Consider the following 12363-nt stretch of genomic DNA (forward strand, 5'->3'; position numbering starts at 1 on the left):
GTAGATATAGCTGCGACGAGTCCCGTTCTGGCGCGACGGAAAATAATAGCCAACATATTACGTCGCAAACGGGTAGATATAGCCGCGACGAGTCCGTTCTGCCGGGACGAATTGATATTTACGCCAGGACGTACTCGAATATACGTTGCGACGGAAAAATATACGTCGCGACGTACGTCGTCCGTCGTGAAGGCATTTCGCTGTCTCTCAAAATAAGCTAAATACAATTGTGTGCAGTCCACAAAGTACTGCGATACAACAACAATGGTAAAAAAGAAAAACTAATAATAATATCATAATAATAATAATAATAATACGTTTTCAGTAGTATCCACATCAGCATAAGAACAGGGAGGGGGGAAAAGCTAAATATGCAATAAGGCATATCGCCATGTTGCCGGTTGAAGAACACATGTGCTAATACACCTTATACTAAAGCAGCTATTGTCATGCCCCTCGACGGAAAAGAGTATTTAGCATCATCTAGTGGTTGCTTTGAAGACTGCTGTCAGCTAATGTGTTCTAGTTTCCCTGTGTTGTTATTGGTAGCTGTGATCACATGTCACAAGCCTTTACTTCCTGGTCAGCAGTATTTTCTACAGATGTGACAGAATTATTGCATCTCTTGCCATCCACCTGTTTTGAGCCTTGGAGAAGCTTTGTCTGTGAGTTTATGTTATATGTTTCATCTTTGAGATGAAGTAATGATGCATATTTTGCTGTTCTATCTTACATTTGTGAGATTTATGGTCAATTGTCTACCATGCCATTTGATATTACTTGTTTGTCATTTGTAATGCAGTGTTCTTGTCTAGCTGATTTAGGCATTACATTTATGTTTTATTGAGAGCTTTTTTGTGCATTTGTTTTCAGTTTCACAAATTGCTGGAAAAGCATTGTAAAGTTTATGAAGAAGGGTGAAGTAAACAACCAACAATTCTACGTCTCGTCAAGTCTTTCAATGCCTAGTACAAGTTCTGTTTAGCTATCTGTTACTCCGTGGAGCCACACACGGAGGAGACAGAATAGCTATAGTTTTATGTTCAATGTTTTCAATTCAATTCAATTCAATTTTACTTTACTTTACTTTAGATTCAGGGGAATCCATATCACAATAATATAATAATAGTAGCAGTAGTATTTATACTAAAACATTATAGTAATCACACAGTAGCAGCACTAGTATACATATTTATGTAGTGTATCAGTGATACTACATGTGTATATATACTTCTACTAATTCAATGTCATCTATGAATGAGAATGCGGTCTTACCTACCTTGTATTACGAAGGAACTCACTGAATTCAGCATGTGGATCCATATCAATAGGAGGCAGCTTTGCGTTATGATGACATGCATTTCTGCTGTCTGCGATGCTGTATAAATAAATAATTTACGTCTGGCCTTCCTGTCTAGGAAGGGATAGGATAGTAGCGGGTAGTGACCGCACAGTGGCTATATATATATACTTAAGTTTGAGCAGATCTATAAGCTCTTGGCGTATTGCATTGTGGCGTGCTGAGAGCTTGTAAATCTGCTATATCTGGCACAAGACACGTCATTCAGTAATGCGCTTCGCCGCTTACTGGTCTGATAATGTCATCAGAGGTTGTGAACCATGATTACAATTTTGATGTTTACTTTTGATTGACTAAACAGAGTTTTCCGGTAAAGGTTTCTTCCAGTAATCATTTTCAGAAATCAATCCATTCAGCAAACAAAACAAACTTTAGCTTACTTTGCTTTGTGCTTATCCAAATAAGAGCACCATTTCCGAAAAACAAATGTGAGGTAATTTGAAATAGACTAAATAAATAAAAATGCATCAGGAAAAGTGGTTATTTGCCATGTTGGGAATATTACAGCATACTGTACATAGTTGTGATTATAATGTTTTCAGGGGGTTTCACATATTCAGACCTCCATCCACCTGAAATTACTGTACATCAAATGGTAAATGGTGCATTTATATAGCGCTTTTATCCAAGGCGCTTTACATAGATTGTGCATTACATTCACCCATTCACACACACATTCATACACCGATTGTGGCGGAAGGCATGCAAGGTACCAACCAGCACATCGGGAGCAATTTGGGGGTCAGTGTCTTGCCCAAGGACACTTCGACATGTAGACAGGAGGAGCCGGGATTCGAACCGCCGACCCATGGATCATTGGACGACCTGCTCTACCTCTTGAGCCACAGTCGCCCCATCACACTCACTCCTATTCCACAAGGGAATTATAGTTATAACTTTGTTTGACCCTTTCAGGCATCCCCTTTCTCTAAAACACCCTGGACAACACAAGTCCTAGACTCGTCTCCCTTCTCTAAAACACACTCTGGACAACGCTCCACACGTCCTAGACTCTTCTCCCTTCCCTAAAACACCCTGGACAACGCTCCACACGTCCTAGACTCTTCTCCCTTCCCTAAAACACCCTGGACAATGCTCCACTGTGTGTGTGTGTGTGTGTGTGTGTGTGTGTCTGTGTGTCTGTGTGTCTGTGTGCGTACGTGTTTGTGCAGCAGAAGACAGAATGGCGATAGAAATTAATGTAATGTTTAAAAACAGATGTGACAATCTTAATGTGTTTAGTGTGGTATTATTTCCATGACCAGCTATACAGTTTACTGACAAAAACAAATCAACAGTACTACATTTTAAGATGTATTTGTTGCCAATGCACACATATCATATATCACTCTTGATGGTTTTTCTTTTACTTGTTTGGATTGTTTGGATTGTTTATTATATTGACGATTTTAAAGGTACAGACATGCTAAAACATGCCAAATGGGTGACACAAAAAAGCCACAAAAGCTTAATTGTTTCCATTGTGGGCCATTAAACATTCAAGAATTAATCCTTGAAACAGTTAATTTCAAGGACCCCCATAACACTGAGAGTGTACAAGGCTGCACAACAGTGACACAAACGCTATTTTCTTGTTCAGACACAGCCAGCCAGGGACACAGCCAGAGACACACAAAGCTCTGTATAGGAGTAGTGGTTGCACGACAAAAGAAATGTAGGATGGAATTTCTTCCTTTACAAAGTGGGAATGTGCCTGCGGAAAGTTTTGCGGCAATCAGACAATATACTAGATAATGACTTGAGGTGTTTTGTTCAAAACGGACCACTCCTGCAAACCTGATCACATGACTATAGAGATACTGCATGTGTTCCAATTTGCGTGAGGTTTGGACATATACTGTAATTTCCGGACTATAAGCCGCAGCTTTTTACCCATGATTTGAACCCTGCGGCTTATACGGCTTATAACGGTGCGTATAATCTATGGATTTGTACAGCTAACGCAGAGCCATCTAAGGCTCTGAGCTAACGTAACGGCCACTAGGGGGCCACCTGCAGCTTATAGTCTGGTGCGGCTTGTATACGTGCATATTTGGGATTTTCCCTAAATTTGGCTGGTGCGGTTTATATTCAGGTGCGGCTTATAGTCCGGAAATTACGGTAATCTGTAGGAGTAATATCCAAAAATGTGTTTCCCAAAATTCTGCCTCCTCATGCATGCGTGGGGACACACAAGGACGGACGGACGGACGGACGGACGGTGAAAACAGTCTCTCGGCTTTTGGCCTGGCAGAGACAAAAGGTTAGACAAAATAGTATAGCTTAAAAGGTACGTTTGCTAATTCTTTATGCATAAACCAGAGAATGAAGAGGTGCTACATTTTTATCTACATATAGGTCAAAAAGCATCAAACTTAGCGTTAAGACAAGGTACTCAACATTCTGACCAATTATTCGCTAGAATACATCGGCCTAATAGAAGTTTGGAGCTGTCATTTTGGCGTATGTGTTATAAAATACACATTTATTATCATAGAATGTCTGCTTCTACGTCTTGGCTGCACCTCCTCGGCCCATGATGGACTTCTTTGTATTTCTCTCAGGTTTCAGAAGGATTATATAACACTTTGGTCCAAACAGTGCCACCAAAATGCCAAAACTAGATGCTAAAATAGCAAAAACCTCCACTACATCTGCATATTTTCCCGGAGAGCTAATATATGCTGGGATGAAGGCTATCCACACGGCACAGAAGATCAACATGCTGAAGGTGATTAACTTGGCTTCATTGAAGTTGTCTGGAAGATTGCGTGCCATGAATGCTAGGAGGAAGCTGAGGAGTGCCAGTAAACCTATATAACCTAACAACACTGCAAAACCAACTGTAGATCCCACATCACACTCATAGACTATCTTATCGCTGTGGTATTGTGTGTTTTTATAAGGAGTTGGTGAGGAAGACACAAGCCAGGCTATGCAGATTGTTGCCTGGATGGAAGTAAGAGCCAGAACTGTTCCTCTCTGCTGCATAGTACCAAACCACTTCAGAATGTCTGTAGTCCCAGGCTTGGATGTCTTGAATATAGCCAAAACCACCATAGTCTTTACCAGGATACACGAGACACACAGCACAAAGCTGATCCCAAATGCTGCATGCCTCAGCTGACAAGTCCATAGTCTGGGACGGCCAATGAACAGAAGTGAACACAAGAAACATAGTTTGAGTGACAGCAAAAGTTGGAAGCTGAGTTCTGAGTTGTTTGCGCGCACCATGGGTGTACTTCGATGATAGATGAAGATTCCCAGGACAATGGCACAGATAAATGTGCCCAGCAATGAGATGCTTGTCAAGGAGATACCCAGGGGCTCATGGTAGGAGAGGAACTCCAGGCTCTTAGGAACACAGTGGTCACGTTGCAGACTGGACCAGAAGTCCTCTGGACAACTGGTGCACTCTGTAGAGTCTAACAAAGATGGCAAGGTTAAGACAAGTAGGCTACAATATTGTCCTAAAGATAAACAACTGTAGGCCTACATTGCTGCAGTACTTGATGTAAACCTACCAGTCTCATTGCTGATCTCTCCCCCAGAACAAGCAATGCAGTCAAAGCAGCAGACGGGTTCCCCTTTCCTTCTGGCCACACGGGTTCCAGGGGAACAGCTCTCACTGCACACAGACCGAGGCGGCTACAGAGGAAATGAACAATGACCAATTCATGTCTAAACTAAATGACATTCACACATCATCTTCAGAGTATCTTCATAGGGCATGGGATAGGAGGCGAAGTGTGACATAACTAAATTGTATTTATAGATTAACTGTATTATAATTGGTTATATATTTCATGTACAGGTCTGTGTGGGTCTACTGTTTGAAATCTGGTTGAGTTGCTGCATGGCTGGCTAGCTGTATATCTGAATGTTTTTTTTTTCCCACGGAAATACAATATTCATTCACATCATGAGCTCAGCATTATCTATTATTTTGAAACTTGAAGTGACCTTTTTGGTTTCAAAGTTCCAGAAGATTTTGTCTTCATCCAGGTTTAGTTCTTCAACTCCCGAGGCTGACTTCTTGTACACACCTACATTGTTAACTGTAGTACTTCCATCAGGGAGACTCACCAAGTTAACAACATCATAGATTGGTAAAGGATCACCATTCTCATCAAATGATACAGGATCACCAAAGGATGTGGTGAAGTTGACCTTTTCCAGATAATGGACAAGCTAAAAATGGTGATGAAGAGCAGCAGACTGTAGACAGTAGTGCAATATACACAATAGATGTTCTGTCCCTCCCTACTCAAGTTGTTGTAAGTCTATGTAAGGGGCATTAAAATATATGAACAATAGAGAGAGAGAAAAAACCTTGACACAGTAAATATCCCCGGCCTAAAGACTTCTGTTTACTGTGTTACTGTTCCAAACACTGATAAACATTAACTGCTTGGCAATTAGTAATCATATTCATCACTATAATAATAATAACACCGTTATAATGTACATTTTCATCCTATGTCAATTTTCATACCTTTTCTATTATTCTAAATTTGAATTCAACTTAACAGGTAAACTGTGAATGTACTGTATATTACACCTGCCATGGCTGTATTGTCTGCAAACTGGCACATGTGTTCTTACTGAAAGGCCCTCTTCCTGGCACACATTGCAACATGTCGTGGAGGGCATGGGCCAGAGCATACACAGCCTTGTACACAGTATAATCTTGCCTGAGATCAGACACATCCAAAAGGGCAGTTTCTGCTGTTCCAAGGTCCTCTCGTCCAGTACAAACCCCTCCACCAGCATTCACCCACTCCGACGGAAGCGGAGCAAATTTACAACGAAACGTGTGCTCCCAAAACTGCCTCACCTGAAGGAACACGATGAAATCTTCAGAATTTATCTAATAGCTTGGGAATATAAAAACAAACAAAATTGCAGTTTAACCCATTAATGGAAAGCATCTGTGTTATTTTAGATGTTGGCATTAAAAAATAACAGATATATGTCCTGGGCCGTGGTTCAGCGGTCCAGGCACCTTGGCTGGTAATCCAGTCTGGCAGTGTGCTACGGGTTTGACTCCCGATCCCGACAGCCTTTACTGCATGTCACCCCCCCCCCCCCCCATCTGTCATTCCTGTCAGCCTACTGTGACTATTCCTTTACAAAAAAATAAAGGCGAAAGCCACAAAAAATAAATCGTATAAAAAAATAGCAGATATACAAGCCCACAGCACGCCATGCAGTTTGTGCCACGCTGCAAGCTTGTACCGGACATAATGCAATTGTTTTGTGTTTGAAACGCTTAATAATTTTGAGTTACGAAATAGTTTGAGAACTATTGCTTTAGAATGCATTTCTGTAGTCTTAGACCGACGCTACATGAAACCACCAAAGACTCACTATGGTATTGTCATGGCTGTTGTCAGGGTCATTGTCAGGGTGGACTTTTAACAAGAAGTCCTTTAGACCTGGTATCTCCCCACGGCGGATGGCAACACACAGGGTGCCTCTCAGGTAGGGCATGAAGTCATGATTCTGGAGTATAGTGTCTGTCGTCCAGCCCTCACTGCCCATCCACTGCAGACCCGTGGCATTCTGCTTTACCACCTGTTGGTTGTAGTGAACAGAATAGTATACGGACGTACATTTTTCCCATTAAGACAGGCTGAGACCAGATTCTACAGTGTCTTCTAAATCCTGAGTTTTCTAAAAAACGTATCAGTGGTGCACTGGTGCTCAATCATTTTCATGTTTTTCACAAATAATTATCTGTACTTGGCCGCGGACCCCCCTCTCAAAATAATTCCCAGGGACCCCTCCCAGAAGTAAAGATTTGAGTTAAAAATGTTCACTGTGAAAGAATAATATACCAAATGTTGCACACATTTTCACGATTTTCCAAAAAATCAGATCTACAAGTTCAATAGGTCTGCTATTTTTCAACAGTTAAAGTAAAAACTAATGGTTAAAGTGTTTGTAATCGAAAGCGTGTGTCGCTTTTGATGCGTTCCTGTCCTTAATGGGTTAAAGGCAAATGAGCACAGCTATAATCCATTGTTCAATGAAGCCAAATGCAATGTACTATTGTTATAACAATATGACAGTTACAGTAGCAGAGATATCAGTGAATGGTGTGATTTTGATATTTGCTTCAGAGAAGTGCAGAGATCAAAAATAAAACAAAATACACAGTTGCTGAGCATTTAAGTGAGATAGTGGTAAAATGGATATTTCACTTTCAAATAAAATATATGTTATAAGAAAAAAAATGAAAAGGTCATAATGGAAATATCACAGCCCCCTCACGCAAGTACAACAAGTACAAACATGTTTGAAAGTGAAATATCCCTATAATTTGCATTGCTGTTACAAAACTTTAATTCTTGCAATTGAAGTGCAGCTTATTTTTCTTATACGGATGTATTCACTTCAATATAACTCATTTCAGATTCCTTATGAATTGGCGTATCGTTACACCAACCTCTGACAAGAGATCAACCATATAGGTCCCATATACAAATGCAATGACTACACGAGCTGTGGATTTCTTCACCAGAGTGACAATCCTCTGAAGTTCAGCTGGGTCGTGGTCCCAGGGCAGAACCTCCACGTAGGCCAGACAACCCAAACCAGACTGGGCCAGGGAAGACTGGAATGACTGGGCAGCATTGCGGCCATAGGCATCCGCCATAAACAGTAGTCCTACCCAGGTCCACCCATACTTCCTCATAATCTGGAGCATAACACGCACCTGGTGAATATAGGTTAAGGACCTTTATTGATCCCGCAAGGGAAATTCAGTCACAAAAAGAGAGAGTACAGATTGGATAAAGAATAAAGAGATTGAATAGTGCGTAGTTTAGATTATTCACATAGTGATTAACGGAAAAGGTCAAATTGTTGACTTTAACAAAAATATATAATACACACAAGGAAAAGAAAGGCGATATGCAACATCGATTACATTCACTAGAGAGACGTGTGGAGCAAGTAGGCTACTACTAATTTGAACTTTTGTCTGTATACAAATTCACCTGGAAAGCATCACTTGAGATTGTTCTAAAGAAAGATGGGAACCTATTCCGGTCACTCAGACAGGAGCACGTGGAATAGTAACTCACCTGGAAAAAACACAAAATACATATTCTGTAATCTACGTTTACATTATTTGTGACAATCTTCCCTGCAAACAGAGTATGTGAGCAGAGCAGGGAGAAATAGAGTATCAATAGAGTAGAGTATCAATAGAGTAACAAACAGAGTATGTGAGCAGAGCAGGGGGAAATAGAGTATCAATAGAGTAGAGTATCAATAGAGTAACAAACAGAGTATGTGAGCAGAGCAGGGAGAAATAGAACAAACAGAGTATGTGAGCAGAGCAGGGAGAAATAGCGGACCATGATCACGAGGCTGTTGCTGTTCACTGCTCCACTGCTCAAAAACATTTCCTGCCGCTCATAATCGCTCACCGCTCATGTAGATTTACCCCTGCTTAGCTCACTGCTCAAAAAAAGAAAAGAAAAAAAAACTAAAATTATAATATGTTGTACAGTAGCAGCGGTGTTGTATTTCGCTGCACACATGTGTTAAAATAGGAGACTTACCATGGGAACTCTGTACAAACCTAATATACTAGAGATGGCAATAGAATGTGCTGACGTATCGCCACCTACAATTCCGAGCATTGGAGGGGAGCCAACACAGCTCTCATCCAATTGAAACTGTTCCTCTCCCCCACTGGCCAATGACAATGCTGCACGGAATGCACCTCCAAGACTGAGACAAGTATCATAGAGACTGTATCCCAGAGTCACGTTGGGTAGCAGGCTGGGGTTCCTGTTGATCTCTGTGATTGCGAAAGCCATAGTCTGGGCCCATCTGAACCTTTGAATGTCAAAACTATAACGCAAAACAAAACATCACTGTAACTTTGATTATTTGTAGAAACATACGCCATCACATTATCCAGTATGCTATCACCATATGTCATACTCACCCATAGCAAGTGGGATCCAGCTGCTTGGAGGTGAAAGACAGCTCAGGGAAGACGGCTGAGGAGTGGATATAAAATAAACCACCCAGAATAAAGTCGCCGGCCTTGAAGATTCTGTTGAGATTAAACTGTGCTTGTAACTCACACGAAGACGAGGAGGGTGAGGAAGACAGAGGAGAAAAGAGAGAGAACATTATCAAGAACAAGTATGCATATGGAAACGTGTGTACGTCTGTAGTAGCCCTCATGACTTTCCTCCTTCAAATCGTTTGTCCAGCTAGTTTCTCCATTTTATACACAACGCTATGCCATCCCCAGTAGTCACCTTAATTATGCCCTTACGTAATCTGTCGCAACACCTCATCTGGGCAGAGATAGAAGTAGGGGCACGCACGCACGCACGCACGCACACACACACACACACACACACACACACGCACACAAAGATTGCATCAGTGTTTATTGTATAGGGGACCATTTGTTATTCATAGGGGTGTTGGAAAAATGTATGCCCCCCCCCCCCCTGCTGATTTTTGCCTGGAGCCACAGGTTCTTCTTCTTTTCCTTTTGGCTTTTCCCTTCAGGGGTCACAGCGAATCATCTGCCTCTACCTCACCCTGTCCTCTGTCGCCACAGCGAATCATCTGCCTCCACCTCACCCAGTCTTCTTTTTTTTTTTTTATATATATTATATTATTATTTTTTATCCCACGATTTTGTAACCCATTTTTCACCCCTGTGTCAATCATCTAATGTGATCCTGGGCTCTACACACCCTCCGCCAACCTGGGGAGAGCAACGGACTTAACTCATGCTTCCTTCATGCTTGAGTGTCCAAGTTGCTCCTTTACACCTGACAGAGTTTCCCTTGTTGGACATAGCGCGTGGAAGGAACACGTTATTCCAACCAGTTCCTTTCCCCTCCATCAGGCGCCCCGGCTGGCCAGGGGGAGGCAGTTTAGAGACCAGGATTACTGCATGTTTTTGTGAGGGTACCTACACTAGGGGACACGGGGAGAACATGCAAACTCCACACAGAAAGGCCCTTTCGCCAACCCCGCCTTCGGGTATGGGCACTGATGACGCGGAGGAGGAAACACGCCGCCAGCACCCACAGCGCCCGAGCGGGAATCGAACCCAGGACCTTCTAGCTGTGAGGCGACAGCACTACTACTGCCACCGTGCCCCCCTCACCCTGTCTTCTGTCGCCACAGCGAATCATCTGCCTCCACCTCACCCTGTCGTCTGTCGCCACAGCGAATCATCTGCCTCCACCTCACCCTGTCCTCTGTCGCCACAGCGAATCATCTGCCTCCACCTCACCCTGTCCTCTGTCGCCACAGCGAATCATCTGCCTCCACCTCACCCTGTCCTCTGTCGCCACAGCGAATCATCTGCCTCCACCTCACCCTGTCCTCTGTCGCCACAGCGAATCATCTGCCTCCACCTCACCCTGTCCTCTGTCGCCACAGCGATTCATCTGCCTCCACCTCACCCTGTCCTCTGTCGCTACAGCGAATCATCTGCCTCCATCTCATCCTGTCCTCTGTCACCACAGCGAATCATCTTCCTCCATCTCATCCTGTCCTCTGCCTCATCTTCTCTCACACCAACTAACTTGTCCTCTTTCACTACGTCCATAAATCTTCTCTTTGGTCTTCCTCTCTAGACCTCCTGCCTGGCAGTTCCAACCTCAACATCCTTCTACCGATATACTCACTATCCCTCCTCTGTACATGTCCAGACCATCTCAGTCTGGCCTCTCTGGCTTTATCTCCAAAACATCTGACATGCGCTGTCCCTCTGATGTACTCGTTCCTGATCCTTTCCATCCTTCTGTCCCTCTGATTTACTCGTTCCTGATCCTATCCATCCTTGTTACTCCCAGAGAGAACCTCAACAATGTAGTCTCTGCTGGAGCCGCTGAGAAAGTACACAGGTTCCCCCCGGGGGGAACCTGTGTACTCTCTACTGCCCCATCTGGCGGAGTCAGGTTAGCCGCAGAGTAGTAAAATATTTTTCAAATAACTCCCAGAATGCAGCTTTAAAGGGGCCCTTCACTGATTTTGCACACAAATCCTCCTCTGATGAATATAAAAGCGAGGAAGCGCACCTGTTTGGCTAGACTAGTAAACATATCCATGGTGCTCTTTGGTAGGCCTACAACTGGTAGAAAGAATTGATGCAAAAAAGGATGAGACCAATAAGGCACTCTTGTAGGGAAACGGAAATGGTGGGCACGGAAGTTTCAGACGGTTTCAACTTGAAACACCGCTCTGAAGTTTCTGAACCAATCAGAGTGTCGCATCCCTTCAGGCGATGGGACGGTAGCTAGGGACGGTAGCTATGCTATACGCAGGAGCATGGTGTGTGTTTGTTTACAAGTCAGATAGTCGGCCAGCTGTACCAGTTTACTGTTATGTGGCTTATTTCTACCCTATAATGTTTTCAGATACATATTTTAGCGTGATGATTAAGTTGAAAACGAGTAATACACTGTCTGGATGTCATCTTGAATGGGATTACATTTCTGTAATCAGTAGCAGCTGTGGACGGATGCGCAGATATGGGGAATTAAACGGGTGAGCTTCATTGTTATTGGCTTTTATCGATTTTACACGTTTTCGTTTTCAGTAATTAAATAAATATTTGTATGGACTTTTGATATAAAAACACAGAAATGTCTGTGTTTTTTGGCATCCATTGTTAGGTATGCCCATATGATGACCACGGATATGGTCTAAAAGTGTGAAAAACGTATTTTTCATTTCACTACGCCTTTAAGAGTTTGGCTAATGCATTGCAAGAATAAAAACTGCACTGTGCATTGCGGTACAACTGCCTTCATCAGGGTGATTGGTCCGGGTGACAGTCATTTTTGGTGTAGAACTCTTCAGATATTACAGTATTTATTGAAACAATGTACCAAGAGTACTTAGCGCTAAGAATTCTCTGAGAAACCTGGCCATTCTATGATATCATGTTGGTTTGTAATTATATATTTAGCTACTGTTGATTCCTACAGTAGCTAAATCAAAAA

At 42.6% G+C, this 12363-nt stretch overlaps 1 protein-coding gene across 1 annotated transcript; it reads right to left on the minus strand.

Moving 5' to 3' along the window:
* Nucleotides 1–3868: 3868 nt before the first annotated feature.
* LOC310867654 (extracellular calcium-sensing receptor-like) lies at nt 3869–10588 on the minus strand (the record flags this gene model as incomplete). Its single annotated transcript, XM_083777772.1, has 10 exons — nt 3869–4785; nt 4885–5008; nt 5324–5551; nt 5922–6197; nt 6731–6937; nt 7812–8081; nt 8365–8451; nt 8935–9229; nt 9327–9437; nt 10518–10588. The coding sequence occupies 10 exons, from the start codon at nt 10586–10588 to the stop codon at nt 3869–3871; spliced, it is 2586 nt and encodes an 861-aa protein (XP_083633898.1).
* Nucleotides 10589–12363: the final 1775 nt, after the last annotated feature.

The sequence above is a fragment of the Protomyctophum parallelum genome (genome assembly GCF_964188405.1).
Source record: "Protomyctophum parallelum genome assembly, chromosome: 12".
In the NCBI taxonomy this organism is placed as follows: Eukaryota; Metazoa; Chordata; class Actinopteri; order Myctophiformes; family Myctophidae; genus Protomyctophum; species Protomyctophum parallelum.